The following is a 27,749-nucleotide window of genomic DNA, read 5'->3' as shown; positions in this document are numbered from 1 at the left end:
TCTAATTAATTTGTTTTATTTTTAGAGTTTTTAATTATTATTTTTACTTTATTTTGATGTATTCTTAATTTCATTTAAATAACTTTAATTAAAAACCTTTAAATTATTATTTAAATTATATTTTTTCTAATTTATTATTTTTAATTTATAAAAAAATTTAATTAATATTACTTTTTAAATTTATTCATTCTAATGAATTCATTTTAATGTTTAAGATTTTAAATATTATTTTTTCTTTTTGTTCTTTGTTGATGCATTTTTAAATATTTTACAACTATTTAGGAATTGTTTATTGCTATTTTAAAAATATTTTACAATTATTTGGGATTTTTTTTCCTGTTAATTTTTTTCATATTTTACAATTACTTTGGCAGTTTTTTATCATTTATTTTGATGTTATGCTCTGAGAAAATGATTCTGGCAAACTCCTCATGCCCCATCCTCCATCCCTTGCCTCAAAGCTTTCTTTCAACCCAAACCTTTCATTTCCCAAGCCTCTCCTTTTCCTCTGGAGCTTGAACTGGAACATTCCCATGGAAAGGCCGGAGCGAGGGGAGAGGATCCAATTACCAACCCAGGCAGGGAGGGGGAAATGAGATTTGGAAAATGAGGAGATTTGGGTTTGCCTGGATGGGGGCAATCAAAAGGCCTCAAAAGCTGGGATCAAGGACCAGATTCCACACGGATCATCCCTGGGGTGCTCCAAAGGTGCTGCTTTGCTCCTGGTGGTGATGGATAATTAGGAGTGGAGAGGAGCCTCTGTTAATTGCAGCCCCCTCGTTGTACAGATGGGGGTGAGGTGGGCATCAGCCTGGGCCAGGTGAGCGGTGTCACCATCCCAGCGGGGGTGTCCCACCCCAGTGCCACCATTTGGGGTGGCAGTGGGAGCTGGTGATGGTGTGGGACATGTGGGGACACCTCCACCCCTGGCAAATTCAGAGTGGTGAGACTCCACAGAGGCATCTCCAGAGCAGCTGTGGCTGCCCCTGGATCCCTGGCAGTGCCCAAGGCCAGGTTGGACACTGGGGTTTGGAGCAGCCTGGGACAGTGGGAGGTGTCCCTGCCCATGGCAGGGGTGGCACTGGGTGATCCTCTGGGAATCTCTGTGGTCTTCAGGCCACCCATCCCTCTGCTCTGGAGCCAGGCTGGGAGAGCTGGGGGTGCTCACCTGGAGAGGAGAAGGCTCCAGGGAGAGCTCAGAGCCCCTTGCAGGGCCTAAAGGGGCTCCAGGAGAGCTGGAGAGGGACTGGGGACAAGGGATGGAGGGACAGGACACAGGGAATGGCTTCCCAGTGCCAGAGGGCAGGGATGGGTGGGATATTGGGAAGGAATTGTTCCCTGGCAGGGTGGGCAGGCCCTGGCACAGGGTGCCCAGAGCAGCTGTGGCTGCCCCTGGATCTCTTGGAGTGCCCAAGGCCAGGTTGGACACTGGCGCTTGGAGCAGCCTGGGACAGTGGAAGGTGAGATGATCCTTAAGGTCCCTTCCCACACAAACCATTCCAAGATTCTGTAAGAAGAGAAGCTTCTTGCTGGGATGCAGTGCCAGCATGGAATAAATCATGGAATAGTTGGGTTGGAAGGAGCCTTTAGGATCATCTCATTCCATGGGCAAGGACACCTTCCACTCAACCAGGCTGCTCCCAGCCCCATCCAGCCCACCAACACTCCCAGGAATGGGATCTCTAGCACCTCCAGGGCTGAGCAGGGAATTCCCATCCTCTGCCCCACCGCATGGCCGTGTCTCTGTGCCCTCTCCAGGCGGGAGCCTCTCCAAGCAGGACTGGACCATCCAGTGGCCGAGCACGGAGCCGGGCAAGGAGAACAGCCCCGGCTGCCCCGCAGAGCCGGGACCCTGGGGCAGGACGCACCTGAGCCCCAAGGTCCAGCCCAAGTGCGGGCAGCACCACTGCCACGCCAGCTCGTCCCACGGCCCCATGTACACCCACGTGGACCGCCTGACCGTGGAGGGCCACCCGGGGCTGTGCCCACCCCTGGAGTCCGGCCACCGCTCCCTGCCACCGTCCCCCCCGGCAGCGCCACGCCGCGCACACCCCCCCGCGCACCCCCAACATCGTCACCACCATGACGCCGCCGGGGACCCCGCCCGTGCGCCGCAGGAACAAGCTGAAGCCCCCCGGGACGCCCCCGCCCTCGTCGCGGAAGCTGATCCACCTCATCCCGGGATTCACGGCGCTGCACCGGAGCAAATCCCACGAGTTCCAGCTGGGGCACCGCGTGGATGAGGCGCACACCCCCAAGTAAGTGGTGCCCCGGGTGCTGGTGCGTGTTGGGGGGGATAAACCTCATCGCAGTGCCCTGGAAAAAGCACATTTATCCCTAAATGTCGGTGTTTTGTCTGGAGGTTTTGCGCGGAAATTCCTTTTTTGCAGCTCCTTGCGGTGGGGATGTTGTGGGACGGTGCTCTGCTGCCCCGGAATCTCATTTTGGGGTGGATGGGGAGCGGGGATGTTGTGGGATGGCGTTCTGCTGCCCCGGGATCTCATTTTGGGGTGGACGGGGAGCACCCAGGGGCTCCAGGATTGCTGCCTGGCAATGCCGGAATGTGGGATGGGAGGGCTGGATTTTCCAGCTGCTGCACGGGAACGGCCGTGAGGACTGCGTGGGGGAGTGAGTGCACGCTGGAGAGAGATGGCAATAATCTTATGGATATGTGGATTTAGAAATCCTCGTGGAGAGGACAGTTTCTGTTCTGGAGACCCCCCGGGATCTTCCCCATCCCTGGCGGTGCTCGGAGCGCGCTCTCCAGGCTCTGCCACATCCCCGCGGCTCCTGCTCTGTGGCTCCGCTGCCGGCAGAGGCTGCTGCTGGGCAGGGAAAGGATTCTCTGGCATCACCACATTCCCTCCCCATCCCTTTCCATCCCTTTCGGCGGCCCCGCTCGGAAAACCTTTCTCCTGCCATGGCATGGGGTGGCAGAGGGGACTCGTGGCCACTTTGGGACATCACCTCCTCTCCCTGAGGGTGGTTCGGGATGGAGCTGGTCCAAAGCAGGATCCCAGGACAAACTGCTCTTTTCATTCCAAAAATTTAGGGTTCTTGAGCATAAAAAGGCCGTGCCAGAATCTTGGAAGAGTCCCCTGAGGGCTCTGGAGGGAGCATGGATGCCTTGGCACAGCACAGACCCTCTGGCCTATCCGTGGTGTTTGGGCAGCTCCAGCTGGGACATGGGAAGGGTTAAATCCACTGAGGTGCTCCCAGTGCCCAACCTGGAGCTCCCCTTGTTGGGGCAGAAGGAACCAGGGTGGGCTTGGGGGTGGCAGATGTGTCTGGTGGCCTCAGCATCGCGGTGTCACTTGTCCCCCGGGCTGTGGCAGCCATCATTGCACGAGGTGAGGGTGATCATCCACCCACCTTTTCCCCTGAGCTGGGAATTTTTGGTCCCCAAAGGCTTTTAGCTTTTGGGAACAAAGCCATTTCAGCTGGAAAATGCCTCCTGGAAGGCCACCCTCCCCCTCGTGCTTAGGCACTGGAGAAGTGTTTGCTTTGTTCTGTCCCTAGGAGCACCCCCGTGTCCCCAGGGAGCATCCCCGCATTCCTGGGGAGCAGCCTCTCCCTTCTCCTGCTTTTCTCAGCATTCCAGCCCCCAGTGCATGCTCTGCCTCAGCTGGAGAAGGTCTCACTGAGGGCAGAGCTTGCCCTGTTTGGTCCCTGGTTTGTCACTGGATATTCCCTGCTGATCCTGAGCTGAAATTGCCGGGCACCACCGGGAAGGGAGCGCTGGAGATGCTGGGAAAGCTGGATACAGTCAGGCAGGGATCAAAGGAATCCAGGTTTGGGCTGGAAGGGACCTTAAAACTCACATCATTCCAAGGGCAGGGACACCTTGCAGCACTCGTGGTCACCCTGACATGGAGCTGGACACCATTAAATCTTCTGGCCACTGATTCCCCAGTGTGGGGATGGGGTGCCCGGAATTCCCTGCAAAGGGAAGGAACAGGGAAGGGCGTGGAGATGGAAATGTCACACGGGGTGACACAAACACACAGTGGTGTCCCCTCTGCCTTCATCACTCTCCGCCTTCCTGGCACAGCTGTGGCTGTCCCTGCATCCCTGGAATGTCCCAGGTCAGGTTGGACAGGGCTTGGAGCAGCCTGGGACAGTGGAAGGTGTCCCTGCCCATGGCAGGGGTGGCACTGGATGAGCTTTGAGGTCCCTTCCCACCCAAACCATTCCATGATTCCTTTGCCTGACTGCAGCCAGTTCTCCCAGTGTCCCCAGTACTCTCTTCCCAGTGGTGCTGGGCAATTTCACCTCCTGATTAGGGAATTAATCAAGGAAAGAGCCAATATTGACAGGACCCCGTTGTGCTCCAGGGGCCGCTGTGCCAGGTTGGATCCGGATTCCTGCAAACCTCTTGGAGAAGCAGGGAACTTCATTTTCTCTAATGGCACTTAATGATTTTGCAGGAGACAACCACTAAATCCTGCCTGCTAATCCCATTAGTGGTTCGGGATTGTAATTAGTGCATTAAAGAGGCAGCTTCGTCTTTTTTCCCTCTTTTTTTCCAGCACAGCCCTGCTGGAGTGGAAGCTGTTTATTAGTCTGGATGAGGTGGAAAATGCCTGGCACAGATAAAAAGTGGATTAAAATTGAAATATTTTCAGGCTCTTCTCAGCTAATTGTTATTTTATAGCTGTGGCCATGGAATTTGAGGATGGGTTTTTTTTAATGCCACACTTTTACAGTGTCCCTGAAGTCTGAGTCCTCTGTGCTTCCTGCAGGAGGGAGCTCATCCCTGGAGGAGGATTTGGAACCTTCCCTGATCAACCCCTTCTGGGGTTTAGTTGTGCCCCTGGGCCCTTGGGTTGCTTTGGATTGAGGTTTTCTGCTCCCCATCTCCTGTTCCAGCATAGAAGGAGGGGCTGGACATGGAGAGCTGAGAGTTTGAGGACATTCCTGGGGATCCCAAGTGCTGGGTGGGTTCTCCTGGAGTGATTTGGGGTGGAGATTTACCCCTATCCTGCTTGATCTCTGCAAGGACCCTTCTGCGACCCTCCCAGGAGAGAGATTGGTGTCCTTCAGGTTGATTTATGGAATGATTTGGGTGGGAAGGGATATTAAGGACCATCTTGTCCCACCCCTGCCATGCCAGGGACACCTTCCACTGTCCCAGGCTGCTCCAAGTGTCCAGCCTGGCCTTGGGCACTGCCAGGGATCCAGTGGCAGCCACAGCTGCTCTGGGCACCCTGTGCCAGGGCCTGCCCACCCTCACAGGGAACAATTCTTCCCAATATCCCATCCATCCCTTGCCCTCTGGACACATTCCCTGTGTCCAGTCACATTCCAAAGTCCCTTTATCCCTCCCCAGCTCAGGATGGGGTGAAACGGGCTCTGGGGAGCCAGGGGTGACTTTGGCAGAAGGAGAAATCTCTCTCCCCATGAGCTGCGGGTTGGGATTGATGGAGTGGAGCCCTCAGGGTTCTCTGGGGCTGCTCCCCCCCGGATTTTTCCACCTTAGCACAGACAGAAAATAAAACACCACCATTTATTTGTGACAGCAGCAGCAGCGACCGGGTCCCCTCCCGAGCAAGGCCGCCGTGTACTGCTTGATTCCCGATGACAGCTCATAAACTCCTTTGTATGTTGTGTTTTGGATCTTATTCCCAGCGTTTAATCCATCATTTCTGTGTGCCAAGACCTTCTGAGGCAGGGGTTAAGTCTGATTTTTTTTTTTTTGGAGCTCCCAGCCTCAAATTTTCCTGCACGGAGTCTCCAGCTGTCGACCGTAACTCCGAGGTACGGAACATTACTCCTGAAAAGATCCCCTGACTTCCATAAATCCACAACCCATAAACATCTCAGCAATGGTCCTGAAACGGAAACAAAACATTGTGAGTGGCTGATAAAATAATGCCCATTTAATACCTCATGAATTCCACGGGCCATTGGAATCTCTCATGGATAGTTAATGATTATCCATCAGCCAGGAGCCAGGAAAGAAACAAACTCGGAACGGGAGGTCTCAAAAATCCATGAGTTGAGGAACAGAAATCCAGCTCGTTAAGGGTGTGTGTTAACCCTTGGAAGAGCTGTCTGAGGGATCTGCCCTGGGGTGGGTGGACTTTACCCTTAGACCCATCCTTTGGCCCATCTTCTGTCCTTTGACCTCTACCTAGGCCCACCCATCATCCTTGGACCCATCCTTAGACCTTATCTTTCATCTTTAGACTCCCCTTGAACCCATCCTTCATCCTTGGACCCCTCTTTAGACCTGGCCTTTGGCCCCTTCTTTGTCCTTTGGCCCATCCTTTATCCTTTGACCTCTACCTAGATCCACCCATCATCCTTGGACCCATCCTTAGACCCCTCCTTCATCTTTAGACCTGTCCTTGGACTCGTCCTGGGATCCCTCATTAGACACTTGAATCCTTTGGCCCGTGCTTAGACTTTTCCTTTGTACTTAGAATCATTCTTCATTTTTAGACCCATCCTTCATCTTTAGACCTGCCCTTGAACCCACCTTTCATCCTGGGACCCCTCGTTAGACCCGCCCTTTTAACCTTTTTAATTTTTTTCTAATTTTTTTCTAATTTTTTTTCTAATTTTTTATCCTTTGGCCCACTCTCCCTTCTTTGATCCATCCTTCATCCTTTGGCCTGTACTTGGACTTTTCCTTTGTACTTAGAACCATTCTTCATTTTTAGACCCATCCTTAGACCTAGCCTTCATCTTTAGACCTATTCTTGGACCCACCCTTCATCCTGGGACCTCACATTAGATCCATCCTTTGTCCTTTGGCCCATCCTTAGATCCTTCATCCATTCACCCATTTTTGGACCCCTCCTTCACCTTTAGGCCCGTCCTTGGACCTGTCCTTCATCCTTGGACCCCTCCTTAGACCCACCCTTTGATCCATCCTTCCTTCCTTGACCCACCCTTTGTCCTTTGACTCATCCTTAGACACATCCTTCATCCTTGGACTCCTCATCAGACCCACTCTTCATCTTTTAGCCCATCCTTCTTCCTCTGACCCCTCCTCACACCCATCCTTCTTCCTCTGACCCCTCCTCACACCCATCCTTCTTCTTCTGACCCATCCTCAGATCCATCCTTCTTCCTCTGACCCCTCCTCAGACCCATCCTTCTTCCTCTGACCCATCCTCAGACCCATCCTTCTTCCTCTGACCCCTCCTCAGACCCATCCTTCCTCCTCTGACCCCTCCTTACACCCATCCTTTGTCTTTCAGGCCTGTCCTTTGACCCATCCTTCATCTTTGGACCCCCCCCTTAGACCCATCCCCTGACCCACCCTTCATCCCTGCCCCTTGTGAAGGGGAGCTGAGCCCAAACCCTCCTCCACTTCCCAGCTGTGGCTGTCTGGCCAGATCCATGGACTCCGTGGCCCTCAAGGAACATCCTCTGGGAAGCAGCTGGAGAGGGCGGATGGGAGCACGACCCGACGGGGCTGAGCCCCAGAGACGTGCAGAGTTCCAGCGTGCAGCAGCTGCTGGACAGGACGGGACATTTTTGTGATGCACCTAGGTCAGGTTTGGGCTGGCATGAGGCTCCTCCAGCTCAAGGCAGCTGGATTTTGGCTAAATTTTCCATGAATTCTCCTTATCCTGTGTTGCTGCAGTGGCATTTTGGGTGTGGGTGTTTCCCTGGTGGAAAAACCTGTTGGTTCAAAGCTTTCTGAGGGTTCATTTCCTTCCCTTTTGCCCCATTGGTGCTGAGGTGGTTTTTTGGAGGGATTTTTCCAGACTGGGATGAGGATTTCCTGGCTGGGTGAAGTCAGATGTGAAGTTCAGATGTGAACTGGTGATAGAGCACATGCCCAGTTTCTTCTTTTCCTTTTTCCTTGAATTATTTCCAACTTTAACTTTAGACACCGGGGGTGTTTTTCTCCATCCCACACTACAAATTCCTGACAACGGGATATTTCCTGTGGCACTTGGCCAAGTCTACTGCCCAACTGGGGCCATCAAGGCAGAGAGGTGAAAAACTGAATCCCAGACCTCCAAAAACCTGGGAGCAGAGGGCACAGAGGTGAAAAACTGAATCCCAGACCTCCAAAAACCTGGGAGCAGAGGGCACAGAGGTGAAATACTGAATCCCAGACCTCCAAAAACATGGGAGCAGAAGTCTTCTCCACCATCCCCACCCCACCGAACAGCCCGTGCTTAGCCTGTGCCTCTGATTTAATCATTTAAGCTGGTCCTAAATAGGCTTGGATGGGTCATTAATTCTGCTGCTCTGCAACCTTGATAATAATGATGTTTCCCCTTGTAGCGATTCTCGTCCACCTGGTGGATCGATGATTTGATGTTCTGCATGGGCAGGATTCAGGAGAGCATCCAGGCAGCTCCTGTGACATTCCCCAGCTTTGGAAAGGCAGGTGGGCTCCTGGTGTTGGGGATGAGCAGGAGATTGATGTTTGCAGAGCAGGTGGATGCAGCAGGACGTTGCCAACGTGTGGGAATAATCCATATGGAGCATCTTCCCAAGGTGGGCACTGGCACCTGGCTTGTCCCAGCCCTGGGTGGCAGCAGGAGCAGGGCAGTGCCCATCCCCTGTGACTCACCTCAGATCTTGGGGTCACTTTTGGGTCCTCATGACAAGAAGGACCTGGAGGGGCTCCAGCGTGTCCAGGGAAGGGAACGGAGCTGGGAAGGGGCTGGAGCCCCAGGAGAGGCTGAGGCAGCTGGAAAGGGGCTCAGCCTGGAGAAAAGGAGGCTCAGGGGGGACCTTGTGGCTCTGCACAACTCCTGACAGGAGGGGACAGCCGGGGGGGTCGGGCTCTGCTCCCAGGGAACAGGGACAGGAGGAGAGGGAACGGCCTCAGGCTGGGCCAGGGCAGGCTCAGGGTGGATTTTGGGAAAATTCCTCCTGGAAAGGGTGGTCAGGCACTGGCACAGCTGCCCAGGGCAGTGGTGGATCCCCATCCCTGCAGGGATTTAACAGCTGTGTGGATGTGGCACCTGGGGACATGGGTGGACTCCATGATTTCAAAGATCTTTTCCAACCTAAAGGATCCCTCTTTTCAAACCTAAAGGATTCCATGATCTCCACGCTGTTATTTATCCTGAAAACAGAGCCCAACCTGGAACTTCAGCGAGGGGGAGAGCGTGGCAGTGCGGGAATTTGGAGAGCAAAACGAGCAGCATCTCTCCCTGTGCTTCCAAATCATCCCCCTGATTAATCTCACTGCCGCTGCTGGTGAGCCAGGGCTGTGGAGCTGTGCACAGCTCCTGGAATGTGTCCAGCTCCCTCAAAGGATGGTTTGCACACCGTGAGGTGACAGTGATGAGTGGCCCCCGTACCAACCTGGCTCCGTGCTGGAATTATCCCACTGCTCCGGGCTGTGGCGCTCCTTAGCAGAGTCATTAATGTTAATTACGGCCCTGCTATTCCATCCAGAGCGCTGGAGCTTTACCGTGCTCAGAGGAGAAACTTCTCACCGTGTCCTTTAATGAGGAGTTGAGGCTCCTTCCAAAGCCAGACGGGCGTGAGGATGAATTTAGATAAGGATTGACATCCTGGGAGAGGTGGCACCGCATTGCTGGTGCTCCTGCTGCCCAGCTGGGAGGGAGGGCACGGAGAGGGCAGGGGCTGTGGGCAGTGTCCGGGGTGGTGGCCAGGAGAGGGACTGACCACTGATGGTCTTGGCAGAGCCTAAGCTCTGCCCAGCTCTGTCTTCCAGCTGGACCTGTGCAGGAAAGTCAGGGAGCAGCTCCCCTCTTCACTTTGTGGTTCAAGAGGTTGGTGGGAGCTTCTCCTGACCCTCCTGCCACCCCAGCCCTGACCTGCCCTGACCAAGCCTGGCTGGGTTGGCCAAGTGCTCCAGGGGATTCCTTGGCAATAATGGGATGAAAACCAAAGGCAGGGAGTGCTCCTCAGAGTCCAGAGGAGCTCACAGAGCTGCTCCAAGGACTGGAGCCCCTCTGCTCTGGAGCCATGTTGGGAGAGGTGGGGGTGCTCACCTGGAGAGGAGAAGGCTCCAGGGAAAGCTCAGAGCCCCTTGCAGGGCCTAAAGGGGCTCCAGGAGAGCTGGAGAGGGACTGGGGACAAGGGGTGGAGGGGCAGGACACAGGGAATGGCTTCCCAATGCCAGAGGGCAGGGATGGATGGGATATAGGGAAGGAATTGTTCCCTGGCAGGGTGGGCAGGCCCTGGCACAGGGTGCCCAGAGAAGCTGTGGCTGCCCCTGGATCTCTTGGAGTGCCCAAGGCCAGGTTGGACATTGGGGCTTGGAGCAGCCTGGGATAATGGAAGGTGTCCCTGCCCATGGCAGGGGGTGGGATGAGATGGGATTTCAGGTCCCTTCCATCCCAAACCATTCCAGGATTGTCCAGTCTGGGGCGGATCTGCCCCACCTGGCTGAGGCTGTGTGCTCTGGGGATGGGGAAACCCCCTCAGGGTGCCCCTGGGGCTGAATCCCTGTGGAAGCTTCTCCATCTAAAGGAGACTCAGCCCCAGCAGCCCTGGCTGGCCCCAGCTCACCCTCACTGCCCTTGGGTGGCCCTCAAAGAAACGTAACGGTGGCAACCAAGAAAACAGAAGGGGCTTAATGAGAAACAGCTCCAGCTCCAGGATCCTGGCAATTACCTCTTCCAGCTCCTTCCTGCCCCTGTCTGCTCCCAGTGCTGTTCCTGCAGCCCCGAGGAGGAGACAGGCGGGGGGGAACCTGTTTGGCTCAAATTCCCTTCAAAGAATTTCCCAGCTTTATAATTTGCAGCTGTAATAAAAAAGTTCCACTTTGTGCTTGGAAAAGAGAATAATAGATCAGTCAGACTCGAGCCTGGAAATTCAGGCATCCAGGGAAGTGGGGACAGGCACTTGGATAAATATTTAACTGCTGAGGCTTTGATATGAAGGAGCTGCTTTTCCTCTGGCTGGGGGAGGGAGGGATTGTTACCTCTTTATGGGAATGAGGAGGATAAATGGGACATCTGGAGGATATTCTGTGTTTATTTCTTTATCTCAACCCCAGCTCGTTTGGGAGTGTGAACATTGTGTGGCGCTTGCTCAGGTTTGGGTGGAGAATGAAGGAATTTCAGCTTTTCAGGCAGGTTCAAAAAATCCACTGCCTTGAAAGCTGAAAATCCTTAAGAAGCTGGTGCCATCCTGAGTGCACCAGAGGGATTTGGGATGTGGGATGGCACTGGGCACGGAGCTGTGTGTTTATCCCGGTGCCAAAGGTGACCTGGTGCCTCCTTTCCTGGCTGAGACGGCTCCAGCTGGGCTGGTTTTGATCCCAACTCCCCAAGGCTGTTTGGGAATGCTCAGACTCCTTAGCCAGGGTGGGTTTTTTAATGGTTTATTTGGGAATCTTTGGAGAAAAAGATCAGATTTTGCCATCTGTGTGCCAATATGGGAACAGGAAGGGAGAAGTGGCAGAAGTTCTGGAGAGGGGCTTTGGTAAGGAGGGACAGGGCACAGAGAATGGCTTCCCACTGCCAGAGGGCAGGGATGGATGGGAAATTGGGAAGGAACTGTTCCCTGAAAGCACAGATTGAAGCTGTGGCTGCCCCTGGATCCCTGGGACAGTGTGAGGTGTCCCTGCCCATGGCAAGGTTGGGATAAAATGATCTTCAAGCTCCCTTCCCACCAAATCATTCTTGCCTGAAAGAATGCCAGAGTGAATCTGAGGCTTTTCTTCCTTTATTTTTGCCATTCCAAAGAATGCCAGAGTGAATCTGAGGCTTTTCTTCCTTTATTTTTGCCATTCCAAAGAATGCCAGAGTGAATCTGAGGCTTTTCTTCCTTTTTTTGCCATTCCAGTGGATGCTGCCGGTGTAGGAGGCAGGGGGGCAGCACTTCACCTGCTCCTTGCTCTGATTTAATCGGGAATATTGTGCAATTAAACCACTCCAAAAGCCATAAATCTTCAGTGCTGAATCCCGGCCGGGGCCACGCGCTCCCAGCCAGGCTGCAGCGATCTTTAATCCTTTGCAGTTGAAATACCAATGAGAGGATTTTTTTTTTTTTTTTTTTTTTTTTTGTTCCCACTCTATTTCCCTTCCTTTAAGAGCAATGCTTGTGTGGAAATTGGTGTGTGCTGGCAAGGAGCAAAGTGGTGAATAAAACATCACCTGGCTCCGGCGGCTGCAGGGACAGCTCCTGCCTTGTGGTTAAATTTTAAATTAAACCCGTTTTAATTCTTTTAAACGGCAATAAGAATGGAAGTGACAACAAATGCCTGCAGAGCTGGTTGCTACTTACTCAATTTCCGGGTTTTTTAAGAGTTGGGAATGGAGGATGAGTGCTGCCAGAGCTGAGGAATGGTTGGGGTGTCCCCTTTGGGATGCTTTTTGGGATCAGCCATATTCCGGGAGCATCACAGCCCTGTGAACATTGGATTTTTGCTCCCTGTAACACATGGATCCCACCGTGCCCATCCTCACATTCCAGCTTCTCCCAGCACATCCTGCTCTTCCAGCCACCAAAGCACCCCGGCACATCCCAGCAGGGCAAAACCTCGCCGGGCTCCTTTCTGTGGAAATCCTATAACGCCTTTCTGTGGAAATCCTATAACATCCACACCCTCCCCGCCCCGCGCGCCGCTGTCAATCCCTGCCCTCCCGCCGGCTCCTGAAAGCAGTGACGGGCCCTTTGTCCCGGTGTCTGCTCCTGTTTTTCAGCGCCTGTTGAAACCCTCTGTTTTTTTCCCCCAAAGCCGGTGATAAGCGTTTGACTGATCCCACCGAGCAGGCGGGGATGAGCCATTCAGGCAGGATTGACACCTAAAGGGATTTGCATTAAACACTTCAAACTCGCTCGGCTTTTTTATTTTATTTTATTCCCCATTTTTATTTTTTTTTATCTGTCATTATACATTTTGCAAATTCCTGCATGAAATTACGGCCCCAGTCGCTGGCATTCACCCATCTGAGAAGGAATCGCTCCCGGCACTGATTTTCCTGAGCATCCCGAGGCAGGAATTAGCCCCGACGAGCTCTGCCTTGCGGGCTTGGTTTGGGCTCTCCCAGCCGAGGGATGCACGGGATAAAGGAGGAAAATGAGGAATTCTGGGTCTGCAGAGGGTTAGCGGGTGTGAGAGGTGAAGGAGAGGGGGATGCTGGGGGTGCTCACGATGTGCCAAGGGCCGAGATGCGGGATTTTGGGAAAGGTTTGGGAAGCCAAGGGCTGCATGGAACAGGGGTTGATCCCAATGTGCTGCTGGGGACCTGCAGCGAGGGGTAGAATCCTGGGAATACCTGGCTTTGGAGCCTTCTGGAGCAGGGAAGAGGGTGGGACAACCGTGGAGAGTGGCAAAGGAAATAGTGGGAGATGTCCAGATTTCGGGATCTGCTCCAAATCTGGAAGGGAAGATACCCTTGGCCCGTGGTGGCATTTTCCTGCCATCCCTGGAGGGTGCTCTGGGTGTCTCCCAGATTTTGGGGGGCTCTAAGCCTCGAGATGGACCAGGTGTGGTTCTCTCTGTTCCCTCAAAATGCTTTGGAGCCAAAATAAAAAATATCTGCTCCGTAATCCTGCCTCTCTTTCCCGAAGCAGGGTTGACTTGGACCTTATCGCTATGGAAAATTGAAATTAGGTGGACGTTTTCCCTTGTGTTTTTTTTCCTTCTGTTTGGTTTGGGTTTTTTTGGGTTTTTTTTATTCCCCCTTTTTGCCTCTGCTGTCCTTGCGGAACTGGAAGCCTGGCACAGGGAAGAGGGTTCGCCCTGCCCAGCTGGGATGGGGAATTTAGGCTGGGAGGACCAGGATGCATTTCCAACATGTTTTTCCCCACTTTGGGTAAATGAGAGGAGGATGGAAATGTTTGCCTTGGACACTTCCAGGGATCCAGGGGCAGCCACAGCTTCTCTGTGCACCCTGTGCCAGGGCCTGCCCACCCTCCTGGGGAAGAATTCCTTCCTAAAATCCCATCTAAATCTCCCCTCTTTTAGTTTGAAAGCCTTTCCCTTTGTCCTATCACTATGGAACCATGGAGTGGTTCGGGCTGGGAAGGACCTTGGAGATGATCTCCTTCCAACCTGTGTAGGAGAATGGATGGATGGATGGATGGATGGATGGATGGATGGATGGATGGATGGGATGGATGGATGGATGATGGATGGATGGATGATGGGTGGATGGATGGATGGATGATGGATGGATGGATGATGGGTGGATGGATGATGGATGGGATGGATGATGGATGGATGGGATCGATGGATGGATGATGGATGGATGGATGATGGATGGATGGATGGATGGATGGATGGATGATGGATGGATGGATGGATGATGGATGGATGGATGGATGATGGATGGCTGATGGATGGATGGATGGAGGGATGGATGGATGGATGATGGATGGATGGATGATGGATGGATGGATGGATGGATGAATGGAGGGATGATGGATGGATGGATGGATGATGGATGGATGATGGATGGATGGATGGATGGATGGATGGATGGATGGATGGATGGATGGATGATGGATGGATGGATGGATGATGGATGGCTGATGGATGGATGGATGGAGGGATGGATGGATGGATGATGGATGGATGATGGATGGATGGAGGGATGGATGGATGGATGGATGGATGGATGGATGGATGGATGGATAATGGATGGATGGATGATGGATGGATGGATGGATGATGGATGGATGGATGGATGGATGGATGGATGGTGGATGGATGGATGATGGATGATGGATGATGGATGGATGGATGGAGGGATGGATGGATGGATGGATGGATGATGGATGGATGGATGATGGATGGATGGATGGATGGATGGATGACCCCTCATGGCAACAAGTACTTTATGAGGTGCCCATGACTGGCCTCATCTCCAGCCCTGCCCCAAGGATGGTTTTTGACCCTTTTTTGCCCAAGATGTCCCAAACAGGGCTTGGTTTGCTCCATGTCCCTCAGGCACTCCTTGTCCCCAAGCCAGGGGACAGCGTCCCCTGTCCCTGTGAGCACCCTGTGCCAGGGGGACAGCCTGCTCCTCTCCAGGGTTTGGTTCCTGCCCCTCTTCCCTCAGGGTAGGGATCAAAGCCATGGGGAGACAGGCAGCCAGCCCAGTCACCCAGTTGGATCCTGGTGTTTATTATTCTTTATTATTTTTTCTTCTCCTGAAGAAACAGAGAGAGGAAAAAAAAATATCTCTCTGTCCAAAATCACTCATCCTTCCTAATAATGAGAGCTGTCAGCAGCCCTGCTTGGCGAGGAAATGATGCTCGCAGTAAATATTTGGTCTGGAACTGATTTATGGGTGGAAAAAAACGAGATTAGTGCTTAATCACTGCCTTTCAGGAAGGGTTTTGGGCCAGGGTTGAGCTCAGGGGGAACTGGGGCCGTGCCAGGGGAGCAGCACTGGGATTTTTGGTTGACACCCCATGGTTGGGTTGGGATTGAACAGTAGCAGGTGAGGGCATGGACTGGATTTGGGGCCACCAGGCAAGATTAGATGGGATATTGGGAAGGAATTGTTCCGGGTGAGGGTGGGCAGGCCCTGGCACAGGGTGCCCAGAGAAGCTGTGGCTGCCCCTGGATCCCTGGAAGGGTTCCAGGCCAGGCTGGAGCAGCCTGGGACAGTGAAGGTGTCCCTGCTCATGTCCTTTAATGAGCCCTAATGTCCCTTCCCACCCAACCCATTCCATGACTCCATGACCATCAGCTCTGGGGCTGACCCCAAGGAGTTCCAAGCCCGGAGAGCCGCTCAGCTGGACCAGCCTGGAACCACCCACCCCATCCTGAGCCCAGCACACCCAAAGAGGTCCTTGCAGCCACCCTAAGCACAGCAGCAGCTTTCCTGTGTGAGGAAATAATTAACTTATTAGAGGATGGTTTAATTTTTTTCATTAAGAGGCCATTTCCTATCGCCTGGCAGGGCCAGATGCCCCTGGGCACCGCTGGGAGTGGTGGGACATGCTCAGCTCCAGAGCCTGCCCACCGTGCCAGGGAACAATTCCTTCCCAATATCCCATCCATCCCTGCCCTCTGGCAGTGGGAAGCCATTCCCTGTGTCCTGTCCCTCCATCCCTTGTCCCCAGTCCCTCTCCAGCTCTCCTGGAGCCCCTTTAGGCCCTGCAAGGGGCTCTGAGGTGTCCCTGGAGCCTTCTCCTCTCCAGGTGAGCACCCCCAGCTCTCCCAGCCTGGCTCCAGAGCAGAGGGGCTCCAGCCCTTGGAGCAGCTCCGTGGCCTCCTCTGGACTGGCTCCAGCAGCTCCAGTTCCCTCCTGTGCTGGGACACAGAGTTGGATGCAGTTCCCATTGGGATGCAGGGATTATGGACGGAACATTCCGGGGATCCTTGAGCTGTTGCTCTGCCAGGATGTTCTCAAGGGATCTCTGTCCCAAATGCTGCAGATCTCCAGCGGGCTGAGCTGCCTTTCCCAGAGCTGTCTGTCTGCTCCTGACTCCATGGCAGCCGGAGCGGGAGCGGATGAGCTGGAGCGGTTCCGCGGTGCCAGGATCCTGCAGCCCAGCCCATCTGAGCTGCCAGTGCCACTCTGCATCCCAAATCCTTCCGGTCTGGTGCAGCTTTGGGATCATCTGAGCCAGCAGGACAACACTGGGCCTTGTCCCAGTGTGGAAAAATGGGACCGGAGGGAGAAGCGGGCGACTCCTCCCCCCTGCTTTGCAGAATTTCATTTCTGAGGAATTTCTCCCAGTGCTTCGGGTTGTCCACACCACAGCCCTGTGCCTTGACAAGCTGATTCCTGGGAATTTCTTGGGGTCCCTCACATTCTCCACTGCAGCCCACCTTTGCTTGGGCCCTATATTTGATGTAGTGACATTAAATGTGACCATTTAGTGGATTTGACAAGGTCAAATCCCGTGGCTGACAGGCTTTTGGACTAAATGATTTTTTTTCCACCCAGGTTCTCAGGAGGAAAAGGTCTGGAATGTTCCTTAATGAAAATTGCCTTTGTTTGATGGCGGAAAGGGATTGGGAATTCTCATGGGGAAGTGGGACTAATTATCACATGGAACAACACCCCCATCCCACGGGTGCCACCAGCCCGTCCCCAACTCCTTTCCCTTCACTTTCCCCTCCTTTTTCCTCTTTTCCCTCCCAGAGTCAAGAAGAAGAACAAACCCCTGAACCTCAAGATCCACAACAGCGTGGGGAGCTGTGAGAACATCCCGGCCCAGCGCTCCCCTCTCCTCTCCGAGCGCTCCCTGCGCTCCTTCTTTGTGGGGTACCCGCCCTTCCTGCCCTCCACCCCGCCCGTCCACACTGAAGCCACCTTCTCAGCAAGTAAGTGCCCGTGGCCCCCTCGGATGCCTCTGCCAAGGGGTGGGAGATGCCAAGCAGAGGGTGGGAGTGGGCAGTTTTGGAGCCAATGGTTTGGAGGACGTTGGTTGAGCGTTGTGGAATGAGCCCAGCCCTTGTGGAGGTGCCTCATGTTGGTGTTTAGAGATCTGTGGGTGCTTCTGGGCAAAGATAGCCCCAAAAACTGGATTATTTCTGGTTTTTGGGAAAGCCACGAGGTTTCTGTGCTGTCTGGGTTGGTGGCACTGCCTGGATGTCACCTAAAAGTGACTTTTGTGAGGGCTGCTTTTTAAACCTTTGTGGTGTCACCTCCCCTGCTTGCTGGATGTGGAGCTGATGTGGAGTTTTGGGAAGCCAGTTCTGGTGCAGACCCCATGGAGCTGATCCCAGCAGCCAGCCCTGATCCCACCTGACAGGGCTTTGTCCTCTCCCAGGAGATGCTGGTGGTGGCACTCACTGGGTGGGTTTGGCTCCATGAGCTCACCCAGGTCTGGGAGGAACAGCCTGACCCTCATTTCCTGGTCCCATACCAGCGCTGGGATTAATTCCACAGGGATTGAAACTTTTCCAAGCCAGGCGTGGCTCTTGGCCCAAGAAGAACTTCCCTGGAAACACATGGCAGCTGCTGGGAGTGATTCCCAGCCAAGTTCCCTTTGCCTCTTGTTCCTAAAACATCCTCCAACTCCACACCCAGGCTGGGTTTCTATTCTCTCCCTTCCCTGGATTTTTCCCTTGTTTCCTTTCTGGAAGTGTCTTCCTGGCTTGTTTTGGGGTCTTCCACTCATTCCTCCTGCTCAAGAAGCAGGCTGGAGAAGGTTTCACAGACAAAGAAGGGTTAGCAGCCCCCTTCCCTTCCTTTCCCTTCCCTTCCCTTCCCTTCCCTTCCCTTCCCTTCCCTTCCCTTCCCTTCCCTTCCCTTCCCTTCCCTTCCCTTCCCTTCCCTTCCCTTCCCTTCCCTTCCCTTCCCTTCCCTTCCCTTCCCTTCCCTTCCCTTCCCTTCCCTTCCCTTCCCTTCCCTTCCCTTCCCTTCCCTTCCCTTCCCTTCCCTTCCCTTCCCTTCCCTTCCCTTCCCTTCCCTTCCCTTCCCTTCCCTTCCCTTCCCTTCCCCTGCAGTTTGGGATCACCGAGGGCTCATCCAGCCAGTCCTGCTGTCCTTTTCCTCCTGTCCCTTTGGCTTTGGGGACAGTGGCACCTGGCAGGAGCTCTGCAGGCAGACGATGCTGTTCCCAGAGACATCCAACACCCGACTCCGGGTTTGCCCGGAGCGAGGGTGATTTTTGCCTTGCTGTTTCCCACATGGAATTGTTGTGCTCAACTCGCAGCCCGGACCAACAGAGCAGGAACCACAGACCAAACCCCATTCCCAGCCAGCCCTGAGCGTCTCCTGGGATTAGTTTTGCTCACGCCTCAGTGTTGGATTGCATGCCATGGTGTGACATCCTGATGGAACGTGGCACCGCCGCAGTGGGATGCGATGGGAAGTGATGGGCTGGCAAGTGCCTAACGCTGCTGGAGAGGTGTCTCCTCTCATTTGCCTCCGACTTCCCTGGCTGCTGGGAATGTTTTCCGGGCTGGATGGGAGCTGGGTTTCCCCAGCTGGTTGATCCCTGCTGGAAGCTGTTTGGTCCTTGCAGGATCAACACCCGTGTGGGAGTTATGCCAAGCAGGGCAGACGTTTGTAGGGAGCAGAATCATGGAATGATTTGGGCTGGAAGGGAGCTTGAAGCTCATCCACTTCCATGGGCAGGGACACCTCCCACTAGAGCAGGTTGCTCCAAGCCCTCCCTGCATCCCAAGGATTCCCTGTCCCCATCCTTGTGGTGGCTCAACAGCCAAGCTCTCCACAGTATCCCATCCCAATGGGTTTCTCTAAAAATCCCTCTTCCCTTTTCCTCCTCTGTGGGAGCAGCATGGCAGCACCCAGGTGCTCTGGATTGCTGTGGAATTACTTCCCTAAGCACGGAAACACAAAAATTGTTGTTGTTGTTGTCAGCTGGAGATGGGTGAGGGGAGCCCAGCAAGGCCCCGTCCCTCCCTGGCTGTGTCTCCATGATTTCTTTTCCACAGCCTTGCTGCTCCTGGCAGGAGCACGTTCCCATCTGAGTCATCCCTGGCCCGGGTCAGGAGTGGGTTTGGATGCTTCTCTCTGATTTTTAACATCCCTTTGTCCTGATGGGAATGGATTTTTACAGAGGGCTGGAGGGAGCTGCAGAAGGAGCCTCTTCCTCTGGCAGCACAAATCTGGCTGGGGGAAATCACAGGATCATGGAATATCCTGAGCTGATCCCCAGGGATCACTGATCCAGCCCCTGGCCCTTCCCAGACCCCCAACAGCCCCACCCTGGGCATCCCTGGCAGCGCTGTCCAAAGGCTCCTGGAGCTCTGGCAGCCTCGGGGCCGTGCCCATTCCCTGGGGAGCCTGGGCAGTGCCAGCACCCTCTGGGGGAGGAACCTTTCCCTGATCTCCAGCCTGACCTGCCCTGGCCCAGCTCCAGCTGTTCCCTTTTGCTGTCACAGGGAGCAGAGACCCAAGCTGCCCCTCAGAAGGAAGTTGTAGAACAACTGGCTTAATGTGGTCTCCAGGGATGTCCCCTCCCTGCCCAGCCCCGTGTGGCACCTCCATCACATCCCCTGTGCTGCTCTGGCCGTGTCCCTGGGGGGATTCTCCTGAATCCTGATCCTGCAGTTTGTGGTGTTGAGCATGGGCGGGATCCCAACCAGGGATGGCCAAGTGACAAGTGCTGAGATGCCACCAGAGCTCCTTGAGCCCCCCCAGCTCCTGGAAGAGCCCCTGAAGGGCTGACCTCTGGTAGGTTTGGTGGACAGGGATCCAGGAAAAACGTCCAGTGGGTTGGGGCGGGAGTCCCGGAGCCCTAAATCCAGCTTTTCTTCTGGAAAGCACCAGGCTGGAGCCAAGGACGTGAGAGTCGTGTTGAAGGTGACACAGGGAAGTATCCAGTGCCATCCAGACCATGCCACCTCCCCCTGGTCACCCCATTGGCAGTGCTGGGGTGGCTTTGTGGGGGGACACTTCTCCCTAATGCTATCCCGGCCCCAACCACCTCCAGGATGGGACTTCCCAAAGGGAACCTCCTTTTTTGGGGACCACAAGTGGTTCTCTGCTCCCTGACCCTGCTCTGCACGAGCCATGGCAGGAGCACTCCCCAGCTGTGCTGGCAGCACAGCTGGCAGCTCCCTGCAGCCACATGTGGCCACAGCTGGCAGCGAGGCTTCGGAGGGTTTCCCACCCTGGCAGCAGTTGGAGGGCACAGCTTTGTCTGGATGAGTCTAACTGAGCCTGCAAGGCTGGGAACTGGGGGGGAAATCCCGATGTTGGACTTTAAGCCAGCTGAATGTGACATCTGAGCTGGGTAAATGGGATTGTCACGTTGGAAAGGGGAACTGCCCGGGTTAGAAGGGGACTCTTTCCTTACTGGAGAGATGCTCTGGGAACAGCTCCTGCTTCGGATGATCCCCTCTGCTCCAGCTCAGGTTTGGTTTCATCCTGCTCGATCCATCCTGGATCACAGGGTGTGATCACAAGGTTGGAAGGGACCTTAAAGGCCATCCCATTCCAAGCCCCCACATGGACAGGGACACTTCCCAAATTCCATGTGGAATATCTGCCACGTGCACTAATGGAGAGAGCAGGTGACTGCCTTTGTACCTTGGATCCTGCATGGATTTCTGTCCTGGGGAGGGAAAGCTGCTGGAGCAGCTGCTCTGGAATCTCTCCCATCCTATTTCAGCCCTAAAAGCAGCACGAGCAAGGCCTGGGATGTCTCATGAAGGGACTTTGCTGCAGAGCATCTCCCTGGGGTGCTTGGCTCCCAGCTGGGACCACGTGGGAAGTAAACCCAGGGTGGTGGGGAGACGCTGGGACAGTGTCCCTGGAACTGCCACAGGCTGAGACATTGGAACTCTGCCACTGCAGCTGGCACAGGGTGCCCAGAGCAGCTGTGGCTGCCCCTGGATCCCTGGCAGTGCCCAAGGCCAGGCTGGATGGGGCTTGGAGCAACCTGGGATAGTGGAAGGTGTCCCTGCCCATGGCAAGGGATGGGAATGGATCAGCTTTAAGATTCTTTCCCACCCAAACCATTCCATGGATATTATGATTTGTCTCTGGACTGGGATTTTTTGCCTGGTGGTTGGAGATATTCCTAATCCTGGATATCTTCTGCTGTTGAACTCTTTTGGGAAGAGGCTCCACCCTCTTGGGTGTCTCCTCTTAATCTCTCCATGGGATTCACCCACCTTGGGAGCATTTTGGTCACATTTGGGATGTTTGGGGTAAGTGCAAAGCCTCCTGGCCATTTCTTGGCTTTGCACTGACTCATCCTGGGATTCTTACCAAGTCCACTGCCATCGATTTTCTCTGTCCCATTCATAATGGGAGCGTGTTTGCTGTAGTAGGGTTGGATTATGGACTTTTCTGACCACTCTCTACAAATCCATTTTCTACATAGTAGCAGAAGGAGGGTTTGTTTATCAGGCTGTCTCTGTGATGGATAATGCTTTCCCAGCAGCTCCCTGCCATCCAGACAGGGGCCAGGAGATGAGGAAGGGACAATTGTGACAAAACAGTCCCCATGCCCGTGCTTCAGCACTGCTGCCACCCCTGCAAGATGCTCCAGGTGTCCTTGGCGAGGGTTTGGCGCTCTCCGAGGGCATCACCGCTCACCCCAAGGAGGGCGCAACCCCACAATAATGAAATAGGGAAGCTCCAGGTGCTTTTCTCCACGCAGGACACGGCCAGGCGCCCCAGCTGGGAGCCAGCCGGAATTCACCGCGGCGCTGCCGGGATGGCAGCGGGGGCAGCGAGGGCGTCACGGCCACGGCAGCGCCGCCGTCCCCGTCACCTCCGAGGCGCGCGGGTGCCACTCAGGAGCGGCGCTGGCTGTCACAGCTGCCTGTCACCGCCGGGGAGCGGGGTGGCAGGGCCCTTCTGCCATGTCGCCTGTCAGGGACACGCCGGAGGTGGCTGTCACCATTCCCCCGGCCGGTTTTCCCCTTCCCGGCTCTCCTGCTGGCACAGCTGATCCCATCAAGCGCGGCTGTTGATTTTGGGATGAGCTGTGCCGCGCGGAGCAGGAGCCTTGACCTTTGCTGGAGCGGCGAAGGAAAACACGGAGGTGTCGGAAGGAGGGTGGCATTCCCTGGCACCGCGGCTGGGCTGTCACGGGCAGTGCCACCACATCGGGAAGCGGGTTTTGGCTTTTGGGAACCCCTCGGGAGGCAGGGATGGGGTGGCTGACCGGGGGAAGTCTCCATGGGGCTGCCCAGTGCGAAATTCCACTTGTGCCCAATGAAATGCCAGCTCGGAGCGGGAGAGGGCGGCGGGGGAATTAGGTGAGGGGAATTATGGCCGGGAGAGTTCGGATTTTTGAGGCAGGCAGGAGGTTGCTGGTGATAAAGGTTTTAAATAATGACTGGCACGGGGGCAGCTCCGGGGCGCTGGAGCGGGCGGAGGGAGGGAACAGGGAGAGAGGGAGGCAAAGAGGGAGGATGGGGGAGAGGGAGGATGGGGGAGAGGCAGCCGCTGTCATGCCTCAAAGCGTGCGAGGACCAGCCGATCCCGCGGCCACTTCTCCATCACGGGGTCCCCACGACAAAGCCCGACCTTCCCACCCTGAAACAAGACGCGCTCATGGGGTTTTTCCCCTTTGTAATTAGCGCTAATGATGGCAATGTGGGGGGTGTCAATGAGAATATTCCTCCCGTGCTGGGGGGAGGCCGCTGTATCTCCCCCGGGGCACCCCCCCGAGTTAACACTGCGAGGAATCCGGGTAAAGGGGAGAATCCCCAATTAACTCCAGAGCCCCCAAGCCCTCGGGGCTGATCCCCGGTGCCTTTCCCTGCCCTCCTGCCCCGCTCCGCCGCTTTTCCCTCCTGCCAACAGCGGCTCTATTGTTAAACGCCGCGATCCTACGTGGCTCGCTGCCGCTAATGAAGGTAATTAGCTGTGAGTCACGTCGGGCTCATTTACGTTACGAGGTCAAAATCCCCGCTACACTTCAATACATTTTTGCAGCGAGCACATTTAGAAAGTAATTAAAAGGCTCAGCAGCCGCCGTTGCCTCCATCCCCTCTCCCCCTCGCCGGGCTGGCAGGATTTAATTGAGGCCAGCCGAAAGTTAGTGGGAATAAATTGTGGCTGATAACGTGGAGGTTGTAATTTAATTCCGGGAGAAGAGCTGCTCTGGCCCGGGTGTTTGGCTCTTCAGGGAGCTGCGTTGGAGGGGGGATGATGACAACTCACTTTTGTAACAGGATTTAGTGAGGAGGGAATGACGCTCAGGGAGGCATGAGGCTGGGCATGGAGGGGTCACTGTGAGATTTGTGGACCAAATTCCCACCCCGGGAGGTTGTGGATGTGGAGGGATACTGGGCCAGCAGCCCAGGGTGAGTTAGCACAAAGACTGGTGAGAAAATATCAAAAATATTGGTAATGTGGTGCTGGGGACATGAACTCCCCTCCTTGACCTTGAAGGGAGCTTTTATAAATTTTTTAATTTATAAATTTTATATATTAGGGAGAGTGACTTTTTACACGGGTGTGGATAAAACCAGGACACAGGGAATGGCTTCCCAGTGCCAGAGGGCAGGGATGGATGGGATATAGGGGAGGAATTGTTCCCTGTGAGGGTGGGCAGGCCCTGGCACAGGGTGCCCAGAGCAGCTGTGGCTGCCCCTGGATCCCTGGCAGTGCCCAAGGTCAGGCTGGACACTGGGGCTGGAGCAGCCTGGGACAGTGGGAGGTGTCCCTGCCCATGGGAATGAGGTGATTTTAATGTCCCTTCCCACCCAAACCATTCCATGACTGTGTGATTCTGACATCTCAATTGCTGCCTCTGCCTGAGGAATGACCAGAAGGAGAGAAGGATCCAGAGCTGCTGCTGGTCGGAGGTGCTGGAGCAGGATCAGCTGGGGCTGTTCCCAGGATTTCTAACCCGGGGAGAGGGATGTAAATGTAACCTTCAGCCGGCGAGTGCAATTAGAGCCCCGTGCCTGCTGCTATATTAAAATGGGATATTAAAGCAAACAGCGGCTCTCCCCGCTCCCTGGGCTAATATCCAGCGCTTGTTTAGCCAGGGATTTGCTGGCACTCTGAGCAAACAGCCGGGAGCCACCGCTGGTGCCCGGGAAACCTCTCAAATCCCTGAGTGAAAATCCAGCCTTTGGATCCCGGCATGGATCCGCTCCCGGGGCTGAGCATCCTGCGGGGCAGGACCTTTCCCGTGGCCGGGAGGAGCAGGAGGAGGAGGAGGAGCAGCTTTTCCACCCTTGCCGAGGCTGAAGGAGGATGTGGAATCCAAGCATGGCCATGCTCCTGATTACCATCCTGCTCCAGTGATGGTAATCACTGCAGCGCCAGTGAACTTCCCTCTTTTTCCTTATCCCTCTCCCTGCTTTTCCCTTGGAAGGAGAGCACCGGGACTGCTTTTAACCCGTGATGTCTTATTAAAAACTGATGATGAGGCTGTTCCAGCTTTATTTTCCCATTCTTGTTTGGACATCGTGATGTGATTCCAAACGTTTTGCAATCCCACCCTGCCTGCACACGGATGCACCCTCTTCTGTTTCCTCCCTGGTCCAAACTGGGTGAAGGGATTTCGGACTGGAGATCCCGATTCCCACAGACCCACAAATCCCAGAGCTCTCCTACTTTCCAGTCAGGGAGCTCAAAGAGGCATTCCAGGGGCAAATAGCAGGAAAATCCCATTTTTTGTGCACATCCTCTGCTCCCCTTCCCAAAAAAACCTGAACCCCAGCTCTGGGTGTTGTTACCAGTGCTGGTTTTCCCGGTCTCTCCCTGCAGATACGCTGTCAGTGCCTCGCTGGTCCCCGCAGATCCCTCGGCGGGATTTAGGAAACTCCATAAAACACAGGTAGGGCCCCCTCTGCTGCCGTGCCAGGCTGGGGGATGAGGGATGGGCATCTCCCTTCCCATCTCTGCTCCAGGACACGGAGATTGGGGACATTCCCTCTCTTTCCCGTGCTGGGCTGTGCTGTCCTCCAAGCGCATTTCAATTCCATTTCAGTTCAGATCTGGTTTAGATAAGGCTCGAGTTGCTATCAATAAATCTGTGTATTATCCGTGACCTTGCCAGCCTTCAGCAAATTCCCCATCTCCGCATTATAACCCTTCCATATCTCCCTGAAGAGGGAAAAGCACTGGGAAGAGTGCTGCTGTTTGATGGGAAGCTGCTTCCCAAGGGGCTGCAAACATCGGTCCCCAGGGCAGGCAGGGGTTTTGGGGGGTTCCTGGGGTGGGAATCATGGGGAGTTGGGATTGGATTCCCTTTGGAACAAGCTTCCAGAACCAAAGGAAGGTTCGGGGTTGTGTTTTGGCATCCCTAGAAAAATTCCTCAACACCTGCAGTGGAGTTTGAGGGCAGCAGAGAGAGGGTAAAGCAGGGCTCGGGAGATAAGGGAGGCTTCAGCTCTCCCTCTCTGTGTTTCTCTCCACAGGTTTTCCACCAAGTACTGGATGTCTCAGACCTGCACCGTCTGCGGGAAGGGAATGTTGTTCGGCTTAAAATGCAAAAACTGCAAGTATGGCGCCACGCCGGAGCTGTTTGTGTCACTCCTTAAAACTGGGAGGGGATAATTGGGGTTTTGCTGGGGGAGCCGAGCAGGGATTTGGGCATGGAGACACCACCCAGGCTCTCACCAGCTCATCCTCCCAGGAAGCTTCAATGAGCTGTGGAATTGGGTGAATAACACCCCAAAGCAGGGCTGGGATGGGATCAGGCTCCTCGGGGAGGATGTGCCCGCCAGACCTCGGCTCTGCTCGCTCCAGAGCTCTGAGTCAGATCCTGACAGTCCCCCTTCCCTAAGCCTGGCTCTCGATCCCCACGTTATGGAGATTCCCTGTGGAATTATCTGCAGAATGGGAGATGGATGTGCTGGACTAGGCAGGGATAACTCTGGACATCAGGTGGGTTTTGCCCACAGTTTTGGGCTGCAGCCTCTATTTCTGCCGAGTTTTGGGCACCTCTATGTCCTGGCAGGGTCCCCGAGGAGCCAAATCAGTTAATCCACGGTGCAAAGGAGAGGGGATAAAACGGGACAGGAGCGGAAAAACAGCGAGGCAGAGGCTGGAGCTGCTTCAGCTGCTCCAAATCCGCCACAGCCCAGCTTTGGACAGCCCCGTGCAGCCACCAGCACTTGGGCAAGCTGCTGCTGGAGCCGGGATTGCCTTTCCTAGGCCCGGGAGCTGGGAACGTGTGATTGTCTGCGGGTAACGGAGCGGCAACGATCGCTGCTGCCGCTGATTAAGCGCTGATGAGTTGGTAAATTGGGATTTAAACCTGCCGAGAAGCGCTCGGTTACTCCACAGCTGGTGGGGCTTTTCTGGAAGGGATGTGATCAAATACAGGGATTTTAAAGGGGCGATTCCCATTGTATCCATGCTCAAGGAACTGGAGGCTTTTCCTGCGAGCTCTCCATGCTGGAGGAGGGGTCCCTGACCAGCATCAGGGATGCTGTGGCTCTGGCTGTGCAAATCCCGCTCCCTGTAATCCTACAGAAAAGAACAAATCCATGTCCTGGCAGTCAAAAGTTGGGAGTGAACACAAAGGCATTTAGGTTTTTTCCAGCCTTGCCCCAGCGCTGCTTTCCCCAGAAAGCAGAGGGGAACCAACAGGTAAAACAAACAACCGGACCCCAAACCCCCAAGCCTCAAATACCAAATTAATTCCTGCCTTTCCCTCTAGGAACAGCTTTGTAATAAAAGCTAACATGGGCAGCTCCTGAATTTTCATTACCCAGCTCATTGACTTGAAGCTGCCGTTCTTTTTTTTTTTTTCCCCCATCATTTCCCCTTGTTTTGATAAATCCTTTCCTCCTTTTTCCCTTTTCCCCCATGGCTTTCTGCCGGCGTGGTAGAGCGTGAGCTGGGGATGCGTTTCCATCCTTAATTAAGGAGGAATGGGAAGGATTTGGGAGTCTGCCTATGCCTATATGCATGACCCGGGGGTGAAGCCCTCCAGACTCCTGCCCTGGCTCCGGGAAAAAAAAATGGGAAAAGTTCTGCAGAATATCCAGAGGCTGTAAATCCTCTCTGTATTTTGGCTAAATGTCCTTAAAAAAAAAACAGGAGAGGAGGGCACAAGGACAGGGACACATCAGGGACCAGGGCAGCCCCACTTCTTCCCCCTCTGCTGCTTCTGAATTTAATTAAGCATCCAGCAGCAGGATGGTGGGAACGGGGATTTCATGGAATCGTGGGATGGTTTGGGTTGGAAGGGACCTTAAACATCATCCTGTCCCACTTTCTAGTAAACCCTTCCCCTCAGTGCAGGACTCTGCTCCTTTTATTGCAGCCAGCTCTGTAGAAGTGACAATTTGGGACGTCCTCAAGCTTGGCTGGTCCAGAAAGGGTTAGTGGGGCAGAGCCCCCAGGTTTGGGAATTTCTGTGCTGCTCTAGTGGGATGGAAGCGTTTCCAAGGGTGTGCAGCCCCTGTGTCCTGCCAGTCAGCCCCTCCTGGTTCCCCAGGATGTGCATCCCATACTGTTCCTTATCCCTGAGCCTGCTGCCTG

The 27,749-nt window shown here is 54.4% G+C and overlaps 1 protein-coding gene across 1 annotated transcript in view; it reads left to right on the top strand.

Annotated features, from left to right (window-relative positions):
• Positions 1–27,749, top strand: part of KSR2 (kinase suppressor of ras 2) — a 76,155-nt gene that overhangs the window by 14,103 nt on the left and 34,303 nt on the right. Inside the window, 5 exon segments of the mRNA XM_053994059.1 lie at positions 1,759–2,024; positions 2,026–2,258; positions 17,007–17,188; positions 25,023–25,092; positions 25,676–25,759. Of these exon segments, the coding sequence (XP_053850034.1) occupies positions 1,759–2,024; positions 2,026–2,258; positions 17,007–17,188; positions 25,023–25,092; positions 25,676–25,759 (835 nt within the window).

This window comes from Vidua macroura, chromosome 18, assembly GCF_024509145.1.
Source record: "Vidua macroura isolate BioBank_ID:100142 chromosome 18, ASM2450914v1, whole genome shotgun sequence".
Classification (NCBI taxonomy): domain Eukaryota; kingdom Metazoa; phylum Chordata; class Aves; order Passeriformes; family Viduidae; genus Vidua; species Vidua macroura.
Note: the sequence above shows the minus strand (reverse complement) of the source record. Positions and strands in the feature narration are given on the sequence as shown.